At 38.6% G+C, this 27,823-nt stretch overlaps 1 protein-coding gene across 3 annotated transcripts in view; it reads left to right on the top strand.

The window, feature by feature from the left end:
- Positions 1-2,796: 2,796 nt before the first annotated feature.
- Positions 2,797-27,823, top strand: part of CCDC50 (coiled-coil domain containing 50) — a 67,178-nt gene continuing 42,151 nt past the window's right edge. For 2 of the 3 annotated variants that reach the window (XM_059920777.1, XM_059920779.1), the window contains exon 1: positions 2,797-3,545. In XM_059920777.1, the coding sequence (XP_059776760.1) occupies positions 3,497-3,545 (49 nt within the window). In that variant the 5' untranslated portion in view covers positions 2,797-3,496. Of the gene's footprint in view, positions 3,546-26,959; positions 27,001-27,823 lie in introns of those variants that run through there. The other variant, XM_059920778.1, reaches the window with a different exon arrangement.

Below are 27,823 nucleotides of genomic sequence, written 5' to 3' on the forward strand. Positions count from 1 at the left end.
TGCCTTATGGCGTGGCCACCAAAAAAATAAATAAATAAAGTAAAGGTCTAGGAAATTGGGAGGAACCTCCAAAGAATGTGATATAGAAGTGTGTGTGTGTGTGTGTGTGTGTGTGTGTGTGTGTGTAGTTTTGGTGTACATTCTAGGGGTGGTCAGTTGCCTAACTAGGAATACAAACTGCAGGTGTTGTAACCTAGGATTTTACCAGAAGGCTACACTCTAAAGAAAATTATGAGAACTTAAGCTATTTTTAAAAATCTTAGATTAATAAGAGAACTTTTATAGCATAATTTAATGAATATTAGAAATGCACTTAAAATCGGGGGCATTTGAAATATGTAGATATGTGGATTGACTGAAATATTTTAAAGAAATTCCCCACTCTTGTTTGAAGAGGGTATAAGAACCAAGAGAGCCTTTCAGCCTTTAGTCTGTGCAACGATACCCAATGCATGATTCCAAAATAATGTCTGTGTTTGCACAAATCTTTTATGGACTGTGTAGTTAGAGCCTATAAAAGGATAAGGAATTGGGACTGTATTCAGTTTTCAGAGCAGGTTTTATGACTCTGTACCTATTTGCTAATAAACGTGTATATATATGAATTTGGACATACTTTTTTTATAACCTAGTAGAAACAGTTTGGGTGGAGCTGCTAGCCTATAACTATCTCCAATAACTGGCAGGTACCACTATCCAGAAGAACCCTCAAAATAAGCTTTCATTGGCTTGGATCATTTTTGAACAAAGTGGCTAGTGGTGTAGAACTGTCTTGGGAGCTAAATGAGATAAGCAAAAATACAAAAACCAAAAAAAAAAATGTTTCAAGAAGATGAATAGAATCATATTTATTACATGGTAATAGTTAGCCAATAAGAGGAGGGCTGAGAATTGACCACTGGATTTGGCAATATGGAGGTCATCGTTAATTCTAATAAAAACAGCTGTTTTTGGAGCGGTGAGGCTAAAAAGTATGATTGGAATAGGTTCAAGAAAGAATGAGAGACTAGGAAGTGGAGATCATATGAATAGATGAATATGGCTTATGATCTTATGAAGATCATAAGAAATGTAGATATTTTTAAGGAAAACAAAGCAATGACCCTTTGGCATATCTTAACCATATTAGTCAGAGTCTAGGCAAGAAACAGAAATCACACACAAAACGGTTTAACTGGAAAGAATAAAATGCAGGGACTACTTACAAAGGCGTGGGTATGGTTAGGGGAACAGTAGTGAAGCCATTACTATCCTAGGCCTGAAGGGGCACTGGAAAGAAATGGTATTATTAGAGACCCATGAGAGCTGGAACAATAGGAAGGAGGGCTCTAGACAGGCATTGTAGTCAGAGGGACACAGTATGACCAAAATTTTGGCCTAGCATAAAGGAAAGGAGTGTAATACACACCCTGATATTTCTCTCCTCCCTTTTTTGATCTTCTGCCAGAGTTGTGTGTTGGTCTAACTCAAAAGGAAGAAGCCACAGGGCAAGGAGGCCCTGGTGATATATTCATAAATGTCAGCCTCCGAGGGCAGAGCGTGACAGAGCAGTGAAGACAATGGGTTTTGGGGAGGGAAACAGACAATACTGCTATTACAAATATTCTCTATGACCACAGGAAGTTAAAAAAAAAAGTCACAGGAGGCAGGCAAGTTAAAAATCCTCACAAAACTACCTTTCTAATAGTACTTCCTTTCTATTTACACATTTAATTTACTGGGTGTTCTTTCTGCCTAGTAATAGGGTTGTCTAACCTTTTCTGAAAATGGTCCAAGAGTAAATATTTTATAATTTGAGTCCTAAGAGGCAAAATTGAAAATATTATGTTGTATTTCTATAACCACTTAAATGTAATCATTTAAACACATAAAAAGCAGTCATTCAAATCCAGTGGGCTGGATTTGGCCTATGGGCCACGGTTTGCCACCCTCTGGCCTAGAAAATCTTTCTTAATTTTTCTCTGGCCTTAGGCAATGTCAAGTCCAAATGAAACCTCCTACATGTGGCCTCTCATACTGTGACTCTGAGCTGTGAGTGACAGAAAATCAACTTTTACTAGTTTAAGATAGTAAAATTACTAGCTTAAATTGAGAGGATGCTGGGGGTAAATCCCAGAATCCAGAGCAGCAGGAATCCCAGCTGCTCCAGGAACCAGCTGGTTTGCTATTGTGGTAACATCAGAACACACCCCCTTCATCTCTATGTCTTCTTATCTTTGCTCGTGTCTTCAGTTTGGCTTCACCGTCTACTAGGAAGAGCAAACCCTCCCCACAAGAAACAGAATGCTTACCTGTCCTTCTTTATATAATAACCCCAGAGAAGTATTCTGCTTGACCTGTCTTGGTCACACACCCATCCTTAGATGAATGTATTGGATGAGGGAGGAAGCTTGCTGATGGTGGAGAGGTTCTTCGGTTGTACAAGCTTGTGAGAGGAGGGCCCTCCTGAGGAGGGCTTCCCATAGGGAGGGAGAATTCTGTTGCCAGGAGATGCAGACAGGAGATGCTGTCTATTTCGGGGAGATAAAAATGTCACAATTATAGACCAATGTGTGACATGCCAGAAGAGAGAGATGTCTGACACACGTTGTTACCACCCTCAGAACCTAAAATCACACTTGGTAGACATTCATGCATTTCTGATGAATGAATGACTCAGTTCCCCCGGCTGGTTGTGAGCACTCTCGTCTCCTAACTGGCCCAGATTTTGATCAGCTGCTCTTTAGTTCTGTACGTTGTAGTAGAGGTTTTTTTTTAACGCCCATGTATTATCTTTCCTCTAATCCCAGGAGGCAAAGAGTGCCCGAGAGAGAGCCAGTCTCACAGCAAAGCATCCTGTGGAAACAGCTCACAGCATGGGGACTACACCGGCGACAGTAACGACTGTGTTCTGGGGGACCCGTGCGGCCTTTTTGAGGAAGCCTTCAGGACACAAAGCCCCCCACCGACAGACGCGACCCTCCGTCGGGAGGGAGGCAGGGCGCGGGGGCGGGGGCACCGCCGGGCCCCAGCCTCGGGCGCGCGTCACTCGGCACAAAGGAGACAGCAGGGAGGCGGCCGCGGGAGCCGATCTGCACTCGCCAGCCACTCGCAATTGCGGTTACAGACCTGCAGTTCCCCTCCCCCTCCCCCTCCCCCTCCCCACCCGGGCCCGCCCGCCGGCCTTTCTGTCTCCTCTCTCCCTCCGTACTGGCCGGCCCGGGTCCATTTCCGGGCTCTGGGTATTTGGTATCGATCAGGGCCGGGGGCGCGGGAGCAGGTGGCTGCGGCGGGGCAGCTGGGCCGCCAGCCTGCTGCGCCGGGGCCCGTCTCCCGCCGCCTTTGTCGCCAGTCCTTGCCCGGCGGCCCGCTCTGTCCTCCGGGCCCGCGCGCGCTGCCGGCCGGACTTGGCGCCGGGTCGGGCGCTGCTGCTGCTCCTGCTGCGCGCCGGGCCGAGCTCGGTGCCGACGGCCGCCGGGAAGCGGGAGGCGAAGGGCCGTCCGGACCCCGGGCCAACATGGCTGAAGTCAGCATCGACCAATCCAAGCTGCCGGGAGTCAAGGAAGGTAGGGGCCGGGCCGTGGAGCGCGCGCCGGGGCCCCTCCGGCTCCCAGCCCAGCGTCCCTCCCGGCGGCGGCGTCGTCTCGGCGGCCCCAGCGGCGCTCGCTCGGCGCTCAGCTGGTGCCGGCCCGCCCTGGCCGGGAGGGAACTGAATTCAGGCTCTGCTGTGGGACCTTGGGCAAGTCACTTTCGTTCTGAGCCTCAGTTTTCTCCTACGAAAGGAGATTGTGGGAGAGAGGTCAGCACCACCCTCATCAAAAGTGGTTGTGCAAAGGTTCCCGGGAAGAGAAATGCCCTTAGTGAATGCTCCAGAGCTGGGTACATCTGACTTATTTCTGTTCCTAAAAATTCAGGCCCAGCCTGGCTAACTTGAAGGCTAGGAAGTGGGGAGGGGTTGACGTTCAGTTCCTTGTGGAGCCTTTGTTTTGAAACTTGACTCTTTCCCTCCTTCTGTCTACTTTTCCTAGCCCTGCGTCTGGCTGGCTGACTTTCCCACCTTCCTCCAGGTTTAAAAGTTTAGTCTGGGCACTGCCCAGCGCGAGCAGCGGATGGGAAGCTGCTATAAATACGCATTTTCTCATAAAAAGCACTAAGCGAGGGGGAGCAGGGGACTCACTGTGACCTTGATTTTTACTGGCTCCGTATACTGAGGTCCAGAAAAATCAAGATTGATTAGTATTGGTCTGGCTTGGCTTCTAGCAAGGATCCCACTGACTTCTTGTTCCTCGTCTTCATCCAGACCTAGTATTTTTTTTTGTTTTTTTTCAGCTGAGATCTTGGGTGCTGGATTGCCTTAATCTTTAGTGATCTTTGGCTGTTATTTTGACCCTGGGAAGCATGGAAGTCCCAGAGTGCTCTCCGGTCTTGCAGAGATTGTCTTTGTAGTGGATGTTATTTGTTTCAGCTGACTCTTGTGGTCTTAGTTGTCTTGGGAATATGGAATTGAAAATAAGAATCTTTGCTTTCTTGGAACTGCGTGTTTCATTGCCAACCTGATTTGATTCAAAGGCGCTTGTGGGTGCTCAGGCTGACCCCAGAATTCGAAGAAAGCTTGACTGCTTTATGTCCCAGAGTTCCGAACACTAGGAGACAGTGTTGCTGATTTTATGTAGAATTTTTAATCGGGCTGGGCCTGTCGTGTTGTTCCTGAAGGATGTTAGAGCTTAGGCCTGAGATTTTTATCAAATAGTATTTTTCAACCTTTCAGTTCCTAACCTGGCTTTGGTGAAGATTCTGGCATTCATATGTAAATGAACTTTTCTTAACACTGTCAAGTCTGGAGCCTGAGTGATAGGAAAGGCAAATTTACACTTTGAAAGTCCAGGTCTTTGAGATTGTCCTTAACCTTTCTGGTAAGAGAGAGAGAGAGAGAGAGAGAGAGGGAGAGTGTGTGTGTGTGTGTGTGTGTGTGTGTGTGTGTGTGTGTGTTGGATGTCTCTAGAGAAAAAGTGATCCTTGTGTAGTGTGTAGTGCTTCCTTGGGGGTGGGTGAGGAGTTGGATGAGAATTGGAGTTCAAACACAACCTTAATATGTAAAGTATTAGTCATGTAGTGCTAAGATTTTACCCAGCTCCCTGTATGTCAGTGACCTGAAACAAACTTGAAACTCACTTTCTGTGTATGCATTTATATTACTCTTAGGTCTTCTGGTTTCTAACCAAGACATGAATGGTTTATTCTAGTATATTCTTTCTTAAGGGTTTCAACAAACACTTCCCATCTGTAAATGCAAAATTTTTCCATTGCTAAACTCCGGAGTTTAACACATTTGGATTGCTTTTATTTTGCACAACATGGTGTTTGGCAGTCGGGTTTACATGATGTGGAAAAGTGGTAAGGAAATTTATGTGGCTGTTTCATTAAGTTAGAATTAAGTATTGATTTACTTTGAAGGTGGTCCGAAATTGTTGAGATTATTGTCTTTGTAAGCATCTGATTTTTCTAGTTCAAAGATCATCAAAGGAAGTGATACACTATACTAGGAATGTGCTAATGGTGGTGTGGTTTTTGATCTGGGAAGTATTCACATCGAATAAAGTGTATCTTTCCCTAATATAACTCTTAATTATGGCCAGTTGCTCCGTAATGATGTTTCTGGACCCTAATTAAAGAAAATAAAGTTGGTGTCCATGATTGGGTAAAACATACACAGACATTGAGACTTCTTAATACTGAAACTCCAACTCAGTTTGAAAAGAAAGTTTAGTAACAATTTGCTTAATATTCTGGCACAGATTTTTAAACTCCAGTTTTAAAAATCTGTCTCCTCTACTTCTCCTATCAATCTAAACCTTTATATACAATTACAATTTGGGATCATGGGGTAGATTCCAATAGAGATTGAGAAGAATAATGCCGTGGATGTCTGTCCCTTCCCACTGCCCTTTTCTTTAGGAGGGAATGGGGAGCCCTGGGACTTTTGTTGTGAACTTCTCAACAGAGGTCATGGGTAGCAGCTGACATCAGGGAAAGAGACTATTTGAAAACTTGTTTTTTCTAGGTTAAAATCGAATGCTTGCTTATTTAGTTTTAAGATGGCCAAAGATATTCATCATTTGGACAGACCTTTGAAAAAAATAACTACAGCAGTATTTTTACGTTGGGAAATCTCTCTTAAAATAGGAGACAAAGGGACATGTGTGAGTTCTTTTGCAGTGAAAAGAATTAAGTCTAACTAAATGTCAACACACATTATTATTTCTGGTTTAAAAACATATTTGGAACATCTGAATACTTTTTGTAATGGAAATACTGTTACCATTGTTTAGTAGTAATGCTTTATTTCTTCTGAAACGTTTGAGGTTCTCTGCAACAAGATTTGAAAAAATTCTCAGCCACTTTTTTATCAGTAGATGTGTAACTCAAATGCATCATGCAATTTGTGAACGCTAGACAAAGGTATTCTCAAATAGACAAAGGTTCCAACAATATTCCGAAAGTTTTTTAGTTTAGATCAGAGCTTCCCCACCGCCAAAAAAAGAGCACTTTTCATTAGTTAACAAGCTTAGAGTTTTGGTAAATTTTAGCTTCTACTCTGAATCTTCTTTCTGAAACTGCAATCCAGACTCCCCACTTTGTTTTTGCTCTCTCCAGTCTGATTCCCATCTCTCTACTTAGTTTTAATTGCTCACCAATCACTAATCTTGCCCTTTCCCCCATCTAACAGAGGTTTCACATTATCTTCAAGTTTTGGTCTGAGTGCTGTAGCCTGTCCATCAAAGCCATTTCTAGACCCTTTAAAGTTTATTAACTCCTTTGCAGTTTTTTAGTCATTAGTGTTTTCCCACTTCTAGCCATTGAGCACTTGTGTATCAACCCTCCCATCTTCTACCAGGGCTAACCTTTTTTCTTTCCTTTCAGCAGTAAGAAATTTTATTACGTGTTATATATCCTTACTGTCCTTCAACTGGAAGTTTCCACCGTCTCCAAAGTTAGTTAACTCTGTGTGTGTGCAGGCACGTGTGCACCTGAGTGCAGTCATGATTAGCATCTGAAATTGGTGCACTTGGTAGAGACATTTCTTGAAATAAAGGTAGCTAGCTATTCTGAGAGCAAATCCTTTTTCTTTAGTGAAAGACAAAAGTTAATACAGTTTCAGAAATATGCCTAGAAAGCACTGATTCATTTTCGGTCCAGGACACCCCAGTGGCATAATGGGGTAAATTAAATTAATGGCATAAATCCAGAACTTTAAGGGGAAAGATAAAAAATTATGTCTGGTGCAGTAAGTTAACCAAGTAGTCCCAGAGATCTAAAGCATATCACATGCACACTAGGTATCTTATGTGATGTTGGTCTCTGAGAGGTGCATTATCTGGCTCCAGGGCAAACTCACTTTCGGTTTTCTTGAAAATTCCACAGCAGTTTTTTGTTGTTGTTGTTGTCTTTTAATGAGACCACGGCTAGATCTTGAGTTAGGAGGTTTGTGTCTTCTTTTCTTTACCCTCATCTGGCTTCAGGTCTTTCACATAGCCAGCAAAGAAAGATTCAGCAAATATTTGAATGTGAGAATGAATGAATGAGTAAATCATGAATACTAGATGCTCCCTTTTAGTTTAGGAATCCTATCTCTGGCATAATTTCATATTCCTTCTCAGAGCATAAGCTCTTTTTTTTGTATTTTATTTTATTTATTTATTTTATAAATTTATTTTTTTAAATTTATTTTTGGCCGTGTTGGGTCTTTGTTCCTGCGTGCAGGCTCTCTGTGGTTGCAGCGAGCGGGGGCTACTCTTTGTTGCTGTGCGCGGGCTTCTCATTGCAGCGGCTTCTCTTGTTGTGGAGCACGGGTTCTAGGCGCACGGGCTTCAGTAGTTGTGGCAGGCGGGCTCAGTGGTTGTGGTGCACGGGCTTAGTTGCTCCACGGCGTGTGGGACCTTCCCGGACCAGGACTCGACCCGTGTCCCCTGCATTAGCAGGCGGATTCTTAACCACTGTGCTACCAGGAAGGTCCTCAGAGCATAAGCTCTTCAAGGGCAGAGATAATGCCTTTTAACCATGGGCATCATGTATCTTAGTGCCACTATTAAATTTATAAAAATTTTTAATCTATTTTTCTAATTTTTTTTCTTCTCTGATCTTTGCTGTGGTGGAGAGGCAGTCCTGTAGAGTTCAACGAGTTGTCGTAAAGAACCCTTGAGATTCCATACGTGCACCCAGAATGCCTCTCACATAAGGGAAAAAAACATCTTTCAGTTTATTGCTATGTGCAGGTATGCAGTACCTTCTTAAATGAATCAGTGATTTTTAAAAAATGAAATTAGCTGTTAATTGTAAAATAAAGATTATCTTAATGATTTGAGAAATGCTTTTTTTTTTTTTTTTTAAACTAACAACTACATAAAGGACAACTTCTCCCTTGTGGGAAACTGTAAAGTTAATTGCTATTTTAAAAAAAGGATCTCAGAGTAGAAAGTATTAAAAACCACTGATCTAGGCCAGCCAGATTAGAGCCAGGATGGGAAAGTGAGTTGTATCAAACCGCTGAGGCTAAGTATCTAAAAATTGTCACATGGGGCCTAGAATTAGAAAAGTTCAAAACCGAGTATTCACACAGCTCAGTCTTCCCTGCTCTCTCCTTTCCCACCTTCCCCTTCCTTTCCTGTCTCCTCCCTTCCTCTCTCTTCCTTTGTTCCCTCTCCCTCTTCTTCTCTTTCTTTTAAATTATTCTGTAGATGCCTAAGAATCATTCCTCATGTATTTCATTAATACTGTCATTTAAAACAGTGGATAAAAATAATGAATGACAAAACAATTCCAGAGATTTTTCTCAACTTATTTTAGGGATAATGTTTGATATGAATGTTAATGAGTTAACATAGGTTTCATTTTATTTTTTAATTAAAAGCTTTTTTTTTTTTAGGTTTTTATTTCGATTCAGCAAATGAATTACTGGGTGAACTACAGGAGGTCATACTCCTGCCTCAGTGTTTTTTTCTACCTAGAAAATGCATTTCTTCTCTGGTACACTCAGCTGAAGGGGCTAATGTTTAGAGGCTTGGACATTTTAAGAAGTTTAAACATATTAGGGAAATAAAGAAAGCCATAGGCTATTGTCTTTTCTCTAGTTCTTTTCAGGAACATAGGAGTTTTGATTGAGATAAATGAATTTTTGCCTCAGTAACAAAAAGCAGTGTGATACCACAAAACTTAAGTAAACTCTGCTTGAAATTCCAGTTCTCTAAGTACAGGAGTGTATTTTAAAGTTAACTACCCTGACCTATAAGGGGAAAAAATAAACCTTATCACAGCTACATTTGCAGTTTCAGATGTAGCCACTGGAAGGGCTGTTGGATTAATGTTTTTAATTGATGACCTATTTAAAAGTGTCCTGTGCTTCAAACCTGTAAAATTAGGATACCCTAGATCCTAAATAAGATCTACAAAGGATCATTGGTCTTATATACCTTGGGGATTATTTAGACTATTTATTCCCAGAAGTTTGAATTTAGAAACCAGTAAAAAAGAGTTCCTAGATACTACTTTTAAAAGGACACGACAAACACGCATACTCAAAAGAACTATTTTTTTGGTCATTATTATCATTAAAACACATAAACACACACACATTAAGATATGTAGGTCTTCACATGATAGTTGGTAACCATACACTGACATAAAAGCATTGAAAACTTTCTGATAAACCAGAACCAATGTAAAACCAGTCTTGCTTGTTCTATATCAGTGTTTTTTTCTTTTTAGTCAAATTCATTGATGTATAATTCACGTACAGTAAAAACTCATCCTTCTTAGTATGTAGTTCTGAGTTTTGACAAATGTATAGTCTTGTACCCACCACAGCAATCAAGATACAGAACAGTTAACATAACCCCCAGACTGTTCCACCCTTTTCCCCACCTCCACCAACCGCTGATGTGTTTTCTGTCCCTATAGTTTGGCCTTTACAAAAATGTCATATACATGGGATCATCCAATAAGTTGCTTTTTGAGTGTGGCTTCTTTCGCTTAGCATAATACATCTGATATCATGTGTGTATCAGTAATTTTGTTCTTTTTTATTGCTGAGTTCCGGTGTGTGGCTGTACCACCTTTTGCTTATCCATTCACTGGTTGATGAACATTGGGGTGTCTTCACTTTTGGTGGTTATAAATAGTCTCTGTAAACATTTGTATACAGGTTTTTTCTGAGGTGAACATGTTTTCATTTCTCTTGGGTAAGCACCTAGGGTAGGATTACTGGGTCATATGGTGAATGTATGTTTAGCTTTATAAGAAACTGCCAAACTTTTTCAAAGTGGCCTGTACCATTTTGCATCCCCACAAGCAATGTGTGTGAGCTCCAATGGCTCTGCATCCTTGTCTGCACTTTACATTGTCAAGATATATTTTTTTTAATTTTTAACTATTTTTTTTAAGGGTTTAAATTCTGGTTTTGTTGTTTCGTAGCTGTGTGATCTGAATTTTAACAGTGTAATATTATCTTATGTGGCTTTAACTTGCATTTCTCTAATGACTAATGATTGGAGCCTCTTTTCTTGTGCTTATTTCCTATTCTCATATCGTTTGTCGAAGGAGTGTGTGTTCTAAGCTTTGCCTTTAAAAAAAAAAATCAGACTGTTTTCTTTTTATTGAGTTTTGAGGGTTCTTTACATATTCTGAATTCAAGTCTTTTGTCAGATAAATATTTTGAAGATGTCGGTGGTCTTTAAACCTTGGTGCAACATTAGGATGATGTGGGGAGCTTTGCTATAAACATATTCCTGCCCTACTTGATATCAGCTGAATCTCTTGGAGATGGTCCCAGGAATCTGTAGTTTTTTATACCTAGATTATACTCTTGGACTTACAATGGACATTTGGAACATATGACTAAGAATACTGTGGCCACCCTAATGCAGGAATGGATCCTATCCTACTCTGATTTTTTAAGCTTTTGCAATGGCAACTCATTTCTTTATCAGGGTTAAAGAATGGGCAGCATTTTTTTTTTCCTTTTAGTAATTGAAATTAGTTCCTCTAAGATAGGGGTTTGCAAACTATGGCCTATGGGCCACCGCTTGTTTTTATACCAGTGAGCTAAAGATAGTCTTTACATTTTTTAATGATTTAAAAAAAAAGAGGAAGAAGAATGTTTTGTGACAGGTAAAAATGGTATGAAATTCAAATTTCAATGCCTAAAGTTTTATTGGCACATAACTTTGCTCATTTGTTTACATATTGTCTGTGGCTGCATTCATGCTGTGAAGGCTGAGATGAGTGAGTCATTATAACAGAGACTATGATTAGCAAAGATTAAATTCTTTACTATCTGGTACATTGTGGAAAAACAATAATTTCTTTGGGACCATTTCAGTGAAACCGTTTAAAAAACTTCCCTATTTAATCTTTTTTGATATTTCAGTTATCAGTATGAACATTTATCAAAACTTTTCTTATTATAGTGGTGCGCTGTTGGGGACTATTATTGGCTGAACTCATGTAGCATGTTTTATTTTTGTAGTGACTTTTAAAAATACAGGCTTACATCCTGATTTTTATTTTACTTTTTTTTAAGAAGAAAATGTGCTCTCCATATAAATTTCTAGGGACTTCACAATTGATTATCAAGGTAGAAATCTTACGTAAAGTAAGAATAATCCATATGCCAGTTCTGAGTAAGGATCTGTGGGGCTTTCATGAGTGAAGTGCATGAGTAAACAAGTTCAACTTCTAAAAAGTTTGCTTATGATTCTTAGCTCGTTACTTGTTACTGGCTCTCTTCAAAACATGTTACGAACATTTGCATGAACGAAGTGTCACTTTGTCTTCTTGGAAACTTGTATCAGAAGTACCTAGGTTGATTTACCACTAAACTTTGAAGGCTTAGTGTGTGATGAGCATTTCTAGTCCTGATACAGCTTCTCAGTGACCAAACACCAGGGGAGTCCCCACTGGACTTTTTTGGCTTTTATTTTTCTAATGAGTCATAAAGACTGAGTCACTTTCCATTAACATTACTCCAGGACTTTTAACTGCATATAGTAAAAGCACGAATGACTTACAAGGATATCTTTCCCTCTTCATTGCCTCCCCATCAACAATTTTTTTTGCCTGTTGACTATAGAGAGGAGTCCATGATTCACTTTAGGTATTATATTCACTAATTTTTGAGTAGCACTTCCCACCAAATACTTTAAAATATTAGCTTTGTCTTTCATATTATGAAATTTGGCAAAATACGGAATGTTAGGGTTGGCAAATACTTTCAAAACGTTTTTATTGTCTAGATGGGAAACCAGAAGTAGAGGAAGAGAAACAAGAGACTTGATTAAGATTCATATCCTCTCATCTGCACGTTGAGTTTGGCCTGACATCTGCCAGCAGCTATTTTGGAAAGGACTGTGCACTCTCAGTGTCTGCATTTACAGATCACTTTCTGGCTTTGCTTACAAACGGTTCCTTATCCTGTCAGTGATTGCTGGATTCTAACTTGCCATGTCTGCTTCTGTTGTTTTCCCAGTTTTCCATGGTCAGACCTCATTATTTGAAATTGAGCTTTAGTGTACCCATGAAGCATTTCTTCTTTTCTTTTCCCCTTGTAGTTACCCCATTAAAACTCCACAGAGCTAATGTTTGAAAGATCATTTTGGCTATGTGTGTATATTGGAGGGGACAAGCTGGAGGTTTAGAAAATGGTTAGGGGGCTATTATTGATAGACTCCAGTTTACTGTGCTTTTAACATCCCCGAATTCCAGGAACTTGGTTGCAGTGGCGCTCAAGCTCCCCAAATTAAGATAATTACTGAGGCTTAAAGGCAGCGCTGCCAAATAATTTATAGGCCAAACCCAGACACTTTGTGAGTAAAAAGGGTGATTCTAATAATTTTACCAGAATAGGTGTATGCTGGTGACCACACAACTGCAAGAGACATTGCTGAAATACCACAGGCAGTTGGATATGATGACTAAGCGAGCGCCCTGTTAAAAAACCCTTTCTAGATATGAAATGTAAAGTTTTTGTTGACACTTAAAACCTGAAGGGTACCTGTTTCCCGTAGACTGTCTTGAGATTCTTAATGTGTTCTCTATTTCATAATTGATTACTAAGTGAAGTCTGCTCAATTGGAGGTAGTAGGAATAATTAAGATTTCATTTAGCTCTTCATATGTGGGTTTCCGAAAATTCTACTTTTTTTTTTTTTTCAAAATTTATTTTTATTTATTTATTTTTATTTTATGGCTGTGTTGGGTCTTCGTTTCTGTGCGAGGGCTTTCTCTAGTTGTGGCAAGCGGGGGCCACTCTTCATCGCGGTGCACGGGCCTCTATCGTGGCCTCTCTTGTTGTGGAGCACAGGCTCCAAACGCGCAGGCTCAGTAATTGTGGCTCACGGGCCCATTTGCTCCGCGGCATGTGGGATCTTCCCAGACCAGGGCTCGAACCCATGTCCCCTGCATTGGCAGGCAGATTCTCAACCACTGAGCCACCAGGGAAGCCCCGAAAATTCTACTTTTAATTAGTTAGTTTTCTTTTTGTTTCCTGTTTATTGGTTCTCCCCATTTATTCCCCCTGAATGTGGAGAATGGGTGTTGAAAAGATTTGTGCAGTTGAAGGGAGGTAAGAAATGCACACATTTCTGATTCCTACTTACTTGTCAGTATGTAATATAACTATCATTTTCTTCATCTTAAATAGAGTAGGAGGCTACCATTTTACTCTGTACATTTCTGCTGTGTATCTTTTCAGTAATTGAGCTCCTCCTAGAATTATTTTGCAGTATTTGCTCTTGTTTACTGATACATTAAATAATTTGTCCAGATTGAAAGCAAGCTTGTATAAAATTTAACTTAAGCAGACTGACTTGTTTGGGAAGGGGAAGTACTTTGAACCTGGACTTGTTAAGCCTTGGTTTCACATCTCATCTTTCCTACTCATTTGATGTAAGGACTCAGAGAAAACACTCAGTATCTCTAAGCTTCAGTTTCCTTATCTGTTTATTGGAGATAATATTTACTATGTCTAATATGTGGACTTTCCATGAGAGTTAATTGAAGAAATGGATATGAAAGTATTTTGAAAAATGCGGTGTTATACATTCAGCCTCAGTGATATTACTGTTCAAGTTACCCTATAATACTCCAACTTTTCCTTTTTCCAGACCATTGTTATTTGAGCCCTAATCCTCTCCATGGTATTTCCTTCTATACTATCCAAATATAGTGTATTTCTATCCTCTCATCCTCTCACCACCTCCCCAGGCCCAACTCAAATGCTGATTCTCTGCTAAGTCTACCCTGTTTCTTTCCTGTGTATCTCTTTAACTTACTTCCTTAAGCAACATGTCTCATCCTCTGTATTGGTCTGCAAGCTCTCTATCAAGACAAGACTGGTAGCTGACTGATCTCAGTACTTCTTGGGGATCCTTACACATAGGAGATACTCCAGAAAACTTGTCAGAGTATCTGACAGCTTATGTTCAGTGGGCAGACGGACCTGATCTAACTGAACTAATGACACTAGAATAAGAGCTATGATGGTTTGCATGAATTCACTGGGATAGGAATAGAGGATTAGAAGCAATCACTTTTACTTTTTGTTGCATGAAATTTCCCCATCTATCAAATGTCTGTAGGGGACTGATTGGTGTTAAGGTTAACTCAAGGCCAAAAGACATAGTAGGCTCCTTTGGAAGCAATGATCTTACCTGTTTATGGATTGATTTTAGTTAAGTAAGACCCTGTTCAAGTGTGTACATTTTCCAGGATTGTGATATGGTATCATTTTGTTGCTGTTACTAAAAGATCCAATTAGTTTCTTAGATGGTGTTGGATTCTATTCAGAATTTTTACGTTTACTGTTTTCTCCTTTAGAGTTATTTTTAGGTAAAGGGGTCAAAGTTCTTAAAAAGTTTTAACTAAACAGGTCACATGTAACATGTATTTTTTAAGTTCTTGATTATAGAGTTCCTGATTGTGAAGAATCTGAATACTTTGAATTGGAAACGAAAAACATGAATGTACAGATTATAAACCTGGTATGGTTTATGATCAAGAGAGGGTGGGAAAGCGTGAGCAAAAGAGCTCAAGAATTTTTGCTTTGGGGGTGGATATGTTTACTTCTACTTATTTAGGATGGTTTTCTAAATTAGGGCATACTGTTTAGTCTCTTTCAGCTTCATATGGTGTATCAGAAGTTAACACTGTTTTAAAAACATGCAGTGCTACAAAAACCAATTTATACTTCTAGGTAGATATTATAGCAGTTTTTTAAAATCATCAAAATGACTTTGAATTCTTAAAAAACAAGTGAGACAAGTGAATCAATCCTCTAGAGCAGAAAGGTATTTGGACAGCTTGTCTTCCTGTTCACAGATGCAGGCTGCCCCTGATTTTCTTTCACTTCCTCTTCAGGGGAATTACATGATAACCAAATATACTATAGGATAACCAAATATACTATACTGAAGCCAGTTTCAGTAACAATACATGGAGAAATCCAAGGCATTTAGACCACATTCTAGTTGAACTTAAATTTGGTGATCTTCAAGAAGACTTCTGAATATTGAGGGTGTTCGCTTTCCCAGGCTGTACTCTGTTCATCTGGCCCCAGGTTAACCTTTTAGTAAATAGTGCAGTCCACAGTTGCGTTCATCGGACAGTAAATGAATGATAACATGGTCTCATTTTACCATGATACTGAAGGCTCTGTGAGAACTGCTAGTTGAGACAGGATAAGTCTACCTTTTTATAAGTCACTAGATTGAGCAAAAGGTTATTTTAAGATTTATTGGTGGTGAAGGCTACTATACATAAAATGTGACGGATAAAAGCAGATGTTTGCCATTTTGTACGGTAGAACTAGTAAAACCAACAACAGCAATGAAGAAAGCAATATTTGGTACAGGAGAAAGTTAGCATAACAGTCGTCCTGTATGGATGGTCTTTTACATAGCTGTGGTTATGACGTTTTAGATGATGTGCTTGTATCCAGGAGACAAATATATATTACTTATACTGAATCAACTAAATTTCATACTACCCTATATCTAAGTTGGAGGAGCTCTTAAAAATAATTTGGACTGTTTCCTTATAGGTCAGGACACTGAGGTTCTGATTTGGAAAGTGACTTGTCAAAGGTCACTTGGTGAGCTGCTGACAGAGCCAGAACTAAAATTCTGACTGGTATCTGGAATGAAGAACTGGGCTGTTTGTACTTCAACCTGTTTGTTCCTTATATGCTACAATAAGGCCATTATATTTCTATAAATTGGGAAAGAGATATCTACATTTCTCATAGTAAGATACCAAAGTGCCATGTGAATTTGGCAGAAAGCTTTTACTAGCGTATTCAAGGAACAGAAATTAGGAAAATTCATCTGATTTTAGGCATGCTGTATTTTATTTTTATTTTTATTTTTTATTTTTTATTTATTTTTTTAAAATTTTATAGCTACTTTATTTATTTATTTATTTTTGGCTGTGTTGGGTCTTCAGTTCGTGCGAGGGCTTTCTCTAGTTGCGGCAAGCGGGGGCCACTCTTCATCGCGGTGCGGGGACCGCTCTTCATCGCGGTGCGCGGGCCTTTCACTATCGCGGCCCCTCCCGTTGCGGGGCACAGGCTCCAGATGCGCAGGCTCAGTAGTTGTGGCTCACGGGCCCAGCTGCTCCGTGGCATGTGGGATCTTCCCAGACCAGGGCTCGAACCCGTGTCCCCTGCATTAGCAGGCAGATTCTCAACCACTGCGCCACCAGGGAAGCCCTGTATTTTAAATTTACATGTTAATATTTTGTTTAGGTTTTGATGGCTTAACTTCTTCTCAACAGTCTACTCTCCTACCATTGTTGATGGTGATACTTTGATGATTCTTCTATTTTAGTAAACTATAATTACATGACTTTCACATAGAATTCTACTTTGCTTTCTAATCCTGGACGTTCAACTGAAAAAAGTTTGGAGTGGTGGAGCTTATTAAACATTCTAGACACATTGATTTCCTTTTAACTCAGGCCCACAATGCGTACGTATAGGAAACATGTTCTCCCTCATGAGAAAACATGAAGTTAGAAAGAGCTATTGAAATGTAGTCAACTGTTGATTATATTGTAATTCCTTGCCAGGAAACATTTCCATACATTCATAAGAGGAAGTAGTGATTGCTTATTCCATTATAGATTCTATACTACAGAAGTGATAGGTCTGTGTTAATCAGGGACTTAGTGAGACCTGACTAAAAGAAGTACTTAATAGAAAATAACTAATTATAAGAATTCATTAACTCTGATGATACCAGTAGTAATTGGAAGTTCCGTTTATTGAACTTCCTTTTACTGAGTGACAGATGTTTTCTTTGGCCCTTCACTTACCTAATTTAGTCCTCACAACATTTATCCTCATTTTGCAGATGAGGAACCTGAGGCTCAAAGAGATCAAATAACTTGCCTAAGATCTTTTAGCCAATAAGAAAGCAATATTTGAATCCTGATCTGTATAGCTCCAAAGTTGTTTTTTCTTCTCTGAAATACTCTTTAAACATTAGGCAAAATCCAAATCAGAACCATGATGCCATTTTATGTACTCTGTTCACTTTTGTATCATTGAAGAAATCTCAGCTTCGTTCTTATTGGAGTTTATTACTAAACTTCAGTTTTTGCTTCTCTCTTTCCATAGCACTAACTGAGTGTCCAGCCTTCTTTGGTAATAGAGAACCATCAAATGTTCACATCTAACTTAAATACCACTAAGGTGAATACAGGTTTCCTTGTCAAAAAGAAAAGAAATAAAGTAAAGTAAAGTTCATCCCCTCTGATGAACTATATGGAGAACCAAAGTGGTTGACAGAATTCCTTCTTAAAATCGATGCACAACTCCCTGTTATCTGCTTAGGAAGTTTCTGGCTATGCTTTGGAACACAGGCTTGTTTTTTCCAGTTTTCTGTTGGGTCATTACCTTCTTCTGTATAGAGTATTTCTAGGAGACGAAATCTGCTTTTAATGTAAGCCTGCTTGTAAGAGAATTCTCCTGGTCTTCTGGGGAGGCATTCCCCTAGTAAGTGTAAAAACTGAGTTGATCCTAGGAATGTACCCATGATCTCAAGATACCTTTTAGAAAAACACAATCTAGTCAGTAAACGTGACCAATTATTGAGCATACGGCAGCATATCAGAGTAGAATTCCAGAAATCTCAAGACTTGTCCATTTATTTTATGTCCATACTTTCAGATTTACATTATCCAAGATTACTGGAAATGAGTGTAGAGTTCTGACAAATGGTTACCACAGTGGAACTGTGAGTGTTGCAATTTGCTTTATGGGAACAAGATTGTAAGAGAATATTTTTCCCATGCCAACTTATCCCATGAGCAATTTTTTAAGTTTGTTTTTTTTAAAATTTTGAGTATTACTGTACTCTCAATCTTTTGAAATTGAAATGAGTTTACTAATCCTAATAAGAAAGAAAGTGCTAGCTAAAGTATCTACTTGCAGAAGAGAAGTTGAAAGTTCAAAGATAAATAGAACTTGCAGTAGCTAGTACTTAAGGAAACTTGTCATATGAAGCCAATAAACCAAAATGGTTTTTCTTCCCTTGGTGTAAACTTGTACTTAAGTTGGCTTGATGTGATCTTTTGGGTTTTAATGGGCATGACTGGGTTTACCCTACAGAGGTTTAAGGAGATGGGTGGCTTTTCTTTCTAGGCTAAGGCAAACAGAGAAACCAAACCATTTGAGGGCTGCCAAACCATTTGAGGGCTTAAGTGCCAGGAAAAGTGCCATTCAAATAGAGGAACAGAAGGTTGGAGTTCTTTAGGGATACATGGGGTGAAAATAAAAGAAATAAATTTTTACTACCAGGATATTCATAGTGGAAAATTACTTTGAAAAAATTGTCTGCTACTGCTTGTCTAAGAGTATTTACCCTTTTGAGGACTCCTGTGGTTATCAGTGGTCTATTGTTTTCTACATAGAAGGTTTATCTCCGTCAGAATATTTTGTGAGTACTTTTTTTAAAAAAGAAAATTTCCTGCAATGCTTAAGTACTTACAGTTGTTATTATTACTCTCATATTACAGGGGAGCAAATATAAGTGATATTAATTTGTTCAAGATTATTCATCTAGTGAGTGTTAGAGCTAGGATTAGAATCTAGGTAAGCGTACTCTTGGTACGCTTACCTAGATTCTAATCCTAGCTCTAACACTCTCTGTATGCAGTAAGTATTCACTGAATATCTCATTACCAATGCTCTGTGCAGTGTACTACACAATTCTAACACTGTTTAAGAGTTTCATTTTTTCCTAAGTGTAATTTTGATAGTGATCTTTCTATGTTTAATTATGAAATTTTATAAATCTATTTAGAAATCAACTGAATCATTTTAAAGCAGGAGTGCTTCCTTTTTAATCATTTTTATGATAGTAAGAGTAATTATGTATTTAGCTGCTGTGTAAATTCGTATATTCCTGAATTGTTCTGAAGTGGAACACCCATGTAAAATGTAATTGTTCTTTAAGGAAGGCACCAAAGACAGTATATTTAGGAGAAGGCTCCTCTGATTATGATCAGTTTAATTTTACAAGCCAATTGAAATTCACAAATGCATAATTTGCTAATGAGAATCCACAGTTCTTTGGTAAATGATCTGTAAGGTATTAGAGATCTGGTAGGTTATTCAGTAGTAGTTGTATTTCACAGAATCGAATTCCCTTAACTATATTGAATTAACAGCTCACTTTCCCTTCCAAGAGGATATTTGTTCACTTTGTTTCTGTGACTGTATCTGCACAGTGGTTACTTGATAGATGTACAACAACTCTTAATTCTTTTCAACTGGCTGAGGTTAGCAAAACTACCACCACCTTAAGGCTGAGGAAAAGGAAGCATAGGAGAAATAATGCACTCTGAAGTTAAATCAGTAGCTACTACAAGACTAAAAATATATTCAGGACCCTTGGTTGTCCATACTGGCAAAGCGAGTTATATCTGTTGGTTAAAATATAAATATGCATTCTCTCTCTCTCTCACACACACACACACACACACACACGATTAAAATGGTTTTAAATGCTGCTGAGTGGTCCGGTTGTCTAAATTGACACTGTCCTTTCTGTCATACTGTGATTATTGTTTAGGGCAGTGTGGTCCAACAGAACTTTTGTGAAGGTGGACATACTCTGTATCCCTCACTGTCCAAAATGGTAAGCACTAGCCCCATAAGGCTATTTAGCACTGAAAATGTTTTTAGTGAGACTGAGGAACTGAATTTTTATAATTTAATTTTGGTTAATTTAAAGAAATAGCTATGTGTGACTAGTGGCTACCATATATAGTGTGAAAAAAATTTTTGTGACCCTAGTGGATAGAATAATGATGGATGGATAGAACATACAGATTTGGTTCAGTTTAGGGCAGTCTTTTCTAATGCCTGTTCCATCCAACATTGGACCATGTGAATGCACCTCACTTGGGGTTTTGGAGAGTTGTAATTTTTCTTGGGTAACTTTTTTCTTCTGTTACTGCCAACACAAAAAGGTTTGGCTTCAAAGCACCAGTCCATAAAGTTTATGCCTGTAGCCCAGGAAGCTTGTGAGGTTGTTTGTGTTTGTGGGTATTTTTAATCATTTATGAAAACTTGAGTCAGTTATTTCCTAATGGAAAGTCTTATCTCTATCCAGCAGTTCTACCAGGATGAGTAAAACTGCTGTTTCCACCCTGCTACCTTCCTTCCCTTTTTCAGTATTCCTCTCACCCTCAGTCTTTTACCCTGTCAGATGGAAATTTCTGACCTAGCCATTTTCACTTTTCCAGTAAGTTACCCAGTTACTCTGTGGTCTCTGATAATGATGCAGATGGTCTGTGATATTAAAGTAGTACTTCTGATTTGAGGACTTATCTCAGCGTTTTCAAAACCCACTTGCCTGCAATCTAGTGTGTCTGTGGTTAGCTATATCTCCTTGCCAAACAAGTGGTTTGGGTTACTGGGGCTTTCATTTAACTTTGAATTGGGGGCATTAGGGGAAAAAAAAAGCTCAGGAACCTATTTTGATAAATTGCATCAGAGTTAAATGTTGGGATTAAATCAGTTGTTTTCCTTTTTAAAATGTCTCCTTAGTGAGCTCAGTCTTGTTCTTTTGTTGAAGGTGTGTGCATATGTTTGTGTGTATGTAGACACATGTTTAAAACTCATGCTTGAACTATTGAGGAGTACATTATATAACTCAGTGTTTCCAACTTAAGTTCCAACATGGTGGCTGAACTTGCTTTCGTGTTTGGTACTAGTAAGACATTTCTCTCCAGTCAGGAACTGGTGTTATTTCTCCTTTACAATAATGAGAACTGAACAGCTTTTCATATTTCCCTGATTGCTTTGGTTCTCAGGAAGATCAGATGCAAATTTGGGGTCTTACGTAGACTTTGTTTTTGTTAGCATACATTTTTCCTTAAAAACAAACAAACAAACAAAAAAACTTATTCTCTAACCTTAAGGAAACAGTATAATTAAATTGAATCCATAAACATTGCTACTGCAACTTATTTTTTCCTGTGGTAAATATTTGCTGCTTCACTGTTTAGATGCTTAAATTAGATTAAGAACATGTATTTTTTTATTATAAAATATTATACAAGGGATTATAAATAATAAGATTCCATTTCATGGTAGATAAATAGGAAAATATAGAAATGTTTTAGAAGGAAAATAAGCTACATTATAGTCCTACAGTACATGATCAATGTTAGGATTTTGATGTTTATCTTTTCTAGTATTTTCTAAATAAAATTTAACTTGAAAAATCAAGTATTTCAGCTATAGTCAGTGTACACTATAGAAAGGCTCAGAAATCAGCCCTGGGCTCTGCCCATATCATGGCGAGTACCTTCAGGACTTCACCTGTGCATAGCCCATATAATATGCCATGTGGATGGTCACCTATCGTGTGTATGAAACAACAGACCGAAGAGTGCCAGTGGTTTGTACAAAACACCCACATACACTGTAGGGAATGTGAGTGCACTCTGAGGCTGGAACTAGGACCAGGGATGATATCTATAGATTGGCAGGTTTCGTCCTTCCACAGACCATTTTATAGTTACCCGAAAGGGAACTGTGTTGAAAGGAAGTGGGCTTCCTGTGGTTAAATATTTATGAGGAGTCCAGATGATTATTTGGACAGGATAAAGCTGGACTTAACAACTACTCAGACCCTTTCTGATAATCAATTTCTATAATTTTAAGAAAGTGATGAATCAGCACCTTTTTATGAAGAGTGACTGAAATTTAGAAATATTTGAGGAAACTTGGGAACCCAACCTGTCATCCAGGGCCTTTATTATTTTCAGAGGTATTTTGGATTAAAGCCTCTTCATGCTCTAAGACATTTTGGACTTCTAACCAAGGTGGTGACTTTAGCAGATCAGATATTTGGTAGAACTTTGCAGAAAATCCTGGGTTATACTGTTCTGGTCTTTGTGGAGCTTTTTATGAAAAGGGTAGCTTTCTATCATTTTGTAATGTTGATGGAAGGATAATTAACCCTGAAAATGTCTTTCTGTTACTAGATTTCTCAGGACTTTTCTCTCCTCCCACTTTTATTTAATTTATTTTTTTGGTTCTGTCATCCTTGACTTGTTTTTCATTCTCCTTACACTTAATTTATTAACATTTTCTAATTTTCAGGACTATTTGGCAGCCTGCAACTATAGAGGACTTCTGAGGACATGAGACAGTTTTATCAAACAAATAGCTCAGGGGACTAGCTCCAGATTCTGAAAATTCATGCCAGCACCTTAGCACACAGTGCATTCTGCTTTAAAATGCCACATACATCCTATGTACCCTGTCAGGCTGTTTAGCTTAATAAGCATGTCGTCATGTATACAGACATTTTTCATAGCCCTGGGGTCTAATCTTAGAAATGCCATATATTTAACTATGTGATCCTTGGCATGTTATTCTAACTTTCAGAGCCATTTTGAGTGATGTACTTAATTGTCATCTAAAGGAACCAAGAATTGACCACCTGCCTGAGTGTACAACTTTTCTAGGTGTTCTAGGAGTCTATCAGGTAATTATCCTTTCCATTATAATACATCTGAAATTTGGGGTGTTGGGAACAGAAACCCTTTACTGTCATTTAAGGCATTGTGGGTAGATGTGCAGCTTCTTAGCTTTGTTTAGGTAAGCTGGAGAATGTGGAAATGCAAGATTTCATGGTGCATCATTTATACTAGTCATCATTTTTCTCAGGAGCCCTCCTTTCCACAAGGATTTATTTGAAAGTCATCATCCCAGGCATTGAGATAAATATTGGAGAGAAAACGATCCATAAGATTTTTCCTACCTTTCAGGATCTTGAATGTATAATGGGGAAACAAATGAGTACATGTATTTATATGATTAGTTCTCCAGTGTTATATTTACTACATGTTGTGAAATCACTGGGGGGAAAAAAAGCATAAGTAAATCTGCTGGGTGTGTGAGAGTATCAGTTGTGATGGTTTTGGTTCTGTGTCCTATAGGATTGGATTAATAGAGAAGTAACATTTGAATGAGGTTTCTGAAGGTTGATTATGAATTTTTTAGAGAGTACAGAGGAACCGCTGGCAGGTAGAAAAGGGTTCTTATGCCCATCATCTGTGTAATGGTGACTAAACTTCCCTCAGACTTGCAAGACTCCCCCATTCTCTGTGTTTCACGCCCACACCATCCACCCAAGAAAAACATAAACCAAAACCAATAATCATAAAAATCCCCAAACAATTGTAACAGTGGTTAATGATACTTGATGCCCCAATCATTTGTGCAATATGTGGAATGAAAGCCTTTGTCTTTCACAAAGGAATTGCAGAAGTCTGTGTGTACTTTGTGGGTAGTTTAGTAAGGGGGGATAATTATACTAAGGACGATAAATACAGGAAGGTGGATCTGATTTAATTATTTTATAGATCTCTGCTCAGAAGCCTCTTCTATCTCCCAGACGGATGGAGTAAACATAGTATATTGGAAAGAACAGGACATTTGGAGACTTGATCAGAAAAGTAGCCCTCCCATTGGCTACTTTAACTAGGAACAAAGTAAATGAGTATAGAACACCTGTGTTGTTTACCTCTTTAGCATCAGCCAAAATGAGGTGCCACTCTATTTCCTCTGTCATACTGTACTTCAGTTTTGTTCATTTCAACAAGATGGAAATTATAGACACTAAAAGTCAGAGAAGGATCAAAGGTTACCTTTCAGTTACCCTTTATCCCTAATAAATTAATTGCTCAAACATTACTTGGGTATTATTCTCATTGTTTTCAGCTTTCTGCCTGAAAGTGGGAAATTTCAGTTGTCAGAGGGACCAGGGGCTCCAAGCTGTGTTTGTTGTTTTGGGGCTCATAATTGGGGCAGGTGGTTAGGAGAGTGTCTCCATTCCATAGCTGAGCATCTCTAAGAAGCTCCCACTGATGATGGTGGTGATGGGGTTGGAGACTGGTTTTGGTGTTGGTATTAGTGGTGGTGATGTTGATGTCATCTTAGTCCCTGTATATAAACTTTGCTGGGGCTGAGAATGTGGAAGATTTGGCATTAGAATGAGGTCTATTCACAGTTTACCTGCATCCCATTTCTCTTCTACTGATGCAGTTTTATTAAAGCTTTTAATAAAGGGGAGAGACTTCTTTAATCGATTAGAGAGACATTTCTCTTGTAGGGTGGCAGACAAAGGCTTAGGGGTTTTACCTATGTTATCATTTCTTAGTTAAAATTGTCTTTAACAACTCTGAGACACATTAGTCTGAATTCATTAATACTCTCTTACCAAAGGGAAGAAAAGCCATTGATTTTGGATGGAGATGGGGGAAAGTGGTTAGATCCCAAAGGGAGATTTTCCTTGGACTTTCCCACTGCAGTTACTACCTAGGGTTTTTCTTATAGGTCATCTATGAAATACTGTGCAAAATTTTTTTGTCCTTGCTTTTCAGAAGTGAACACAGGCCAACCGTGATAGCTAGAGACTTCTTCTTGGGAGATAGTGAGACAAAGTAAACTATGTCCATTTTTATTGCTCTGTTTTAGGACCTGGAACCCACCTTCTGAACACATGTACCACCCTTACCTAAATTTTATTTCATCCTCAATTTCAAAGAACCTAATGCATATTTGTCTTATTTTAATTAGTATTTAATAATATCACTCTTTTCTGACATACTTAAACATAGACCCATTTCTTCTAGGAGTTCTTTGAGCAGAAATATTGGAGGCCAGAAGAGTTCAGGTTGGTTTGCAGTTCATTTGCTCATTTGTTGGGTTATCTTGGTCAAGCCAGTTTATTTCTCTGAGCCTAGTTTCCTCATAAATAAAATGAGGATATTGATAAAACCTTTAGACCCTCAGACAGTTAGGAGGAATAAGTGTGAAAGTGCATTGTAATCTACAAAGTATTATATCAATGTCAATTGCAGTTGCCTGTCCTTACCAAACTTTTCAAGACAAAATGTGTGTCTGGAACATCTTCCTCATTCATAGAGGGCGTTTCCATGTGTACAGAACAAAGGAAAGTAAGCATAAACCCAGCTCTCGAAGCAGTGAGTGTGTGTTCCATCTGCTACTAATAGCATTTACACTAAAACAGAATAATTCACAAAATTATACCAGAACGTAAAGGGCAGTACAGACACAGTTGAAAGAAATAGTTTCTAGTGAATGCATTAGTAATCCAGGCATTTTTATGTGGGAGGACGCTTGCTAAGTTTTCATAGCAATTTATTTTCAGAAAGTTTGGGGATGTGGGTAAAAAAATGACAAAACAGGAATGACTTCTTCACTCATCTTCTAGTTTGTATAGAGTTAATTGGTCCCTCTGCTAAGAACGCTTACCACTTCTGCCCTAGGAGTTTTAACCTTTCTTTGAGGTTGGTTTTGTATGTTAACTTCTTTAAGGTTTCCTGATACAGCTCTGCCAAGTCACCCCCACTCCTTACACCTACCCCCAGTTCATAACAAGCACAACTGCTCCACTTTTATGCCTTCAAGGAATTTTCTATAGGTCTTTATAACCTTTATTAAATTTTAAATTATGCTTATTTACCTTTCTGTCAACTCCACCTCCTTGATGGCTTGTAAATGACTTATTCCTCCTAATAATAGAATTCAGCAAATGTTTGTTGAATAACTGTGTTTACTAGGTGCATACTATGCCATTTGTTTATTTAGGGGGGTCCACAGATGAATGAGAATCATCTTTCTCTTCAAGGAAAATAGGTGGGAGATATATAAATCCTACTTCCCATTCCTGAGACTTGCTTGCCTTAATATAAACTAATCCACTGTATATATGTACATATCTGGATTTTAAAAATCACTAAAGCTCCGTTCTTTTCATGAGAAAGGGAGAGGTTTCTAGTTTTTATTTGAATGTCTGAAAAATTTTACATCTCTCTGTGATGCTGTCATTAACAACAGAGCTTAATTCTATTCATAACATTGTTTTCCTCCTGTCTGCGGAACTCTGTTCTTTGACTTTATTGACCAGTATTTCTTCATTTTTTCTATTAATGAGCATCTCCTGAAGTCCTACTTTATGCTACATCCAGCACTAACTGTGTGGAAGGTGTAGAGATTGCAGGGCTGGATGGGAATGGAGAATGATGGGGTTGGCTTAATGGCAAGAAGATAACCTGAGATTAGGGTGAATGAAAGTGAACATAGGAGGGAAAAAGTTTGAGAAGTGGCAGGATAAAAGCCCAGGGTCCAGTAGTTCCTCTTAAATGTGCCTGCCTGGAAACGTAGTGAGATGAGTTTATGCTGTTTAGTCTCAGTACTGTTTATAGCCGTTTGCTTCAAAGTAGAGTGGATTAGAGGAGGAGCAAAGCTCCTGGCTTTGAACTTGTCCTGGCTGAGAATTGTTTTCTGTAATTCCCAAACTGGTTACTGATTTGCAAGGTGGCTGGAGGTGTGATTTTCCCAGCTTGCATTAGATTAGCATTGCAAAGAATACAGAGGCTGACTTTGAAAGCAACTAGAGTGGATGCATAGGAAATTATGGATTAAGTAAGTAATATCTCTGCATAAATGAGACGATACATTTGGAAGTTTTTAGTAAACTTTGAAGGGCTAAATCTGTGGATTGACAATACAACCCTGTGCATGTATGAGTGTGTGTACATCTTTGTAGTCATGGAAGATCTTCTAGGTTCTTTTCTAGCGCAGGCCTTACCCATATTTTGTGGGTACCAATTCAGCCTCTACTGTAATAAGATTCAGGGTCAAATCACAATAATTAAATATACTTCAGCCTTGCTTTTTACATATTAAGAAATGATTAAGAAGAGTCATTATTAAGGTAATCATAAATTCATAAATTCCTTGGTGTATCATGATATGTCAAATGCATCATCATGTTTATGGTTTATATGTGCTGCTGATGAAATAAAGATGTGAATTTTAAAAGGTTTTCTATTTAGCTGTAGAATTTAAGTGCAGTATATGTAAAACATTACAAAAAGCACAGAAAATATAGAAACCCAGGAACCTATCACCTAAATTTAATAGATGCTAATATTTTGCCTCACTTCCTTCAGTCTTCTCTAGTTTGTAAAGCAGTGGAACAGCATATATATGGTAAAGGCACACCTGCCCCTTTGCTTGTGTCTCTAGGGGTCACTATGTCAGTGCCAGATGTTAAAAACATATATTTTTACTACAGGTATATGTATCCATAAACATTATATTTTTAATGTCATGCTGACTGAAATAAAAAACATGAAATTATTGCAGTTATTCACATGGTTATCCACATGGAAAACTGTAGTAATTTTATAATTTTTATTTTATTCAGCATAATATTAAAAGCATATAGAATATATTGTTTTGG

The sequence above is a fragment of the Balaenoptera ricei genome, chromosome 4, assembly GCF_028023285.1.
Source record: "Balaenoptera ricei isolate mBalRic1 chromosome 4, mBalRic1.hap2, whole genome shotgun sequence".
Taxonomy (NCBI): Eukaryota; Metazoa; Chordata; class Mammalia; order Artiodactyla; family Balaenopteridae; genus Balaenoptera; species Balaenoptera ricei.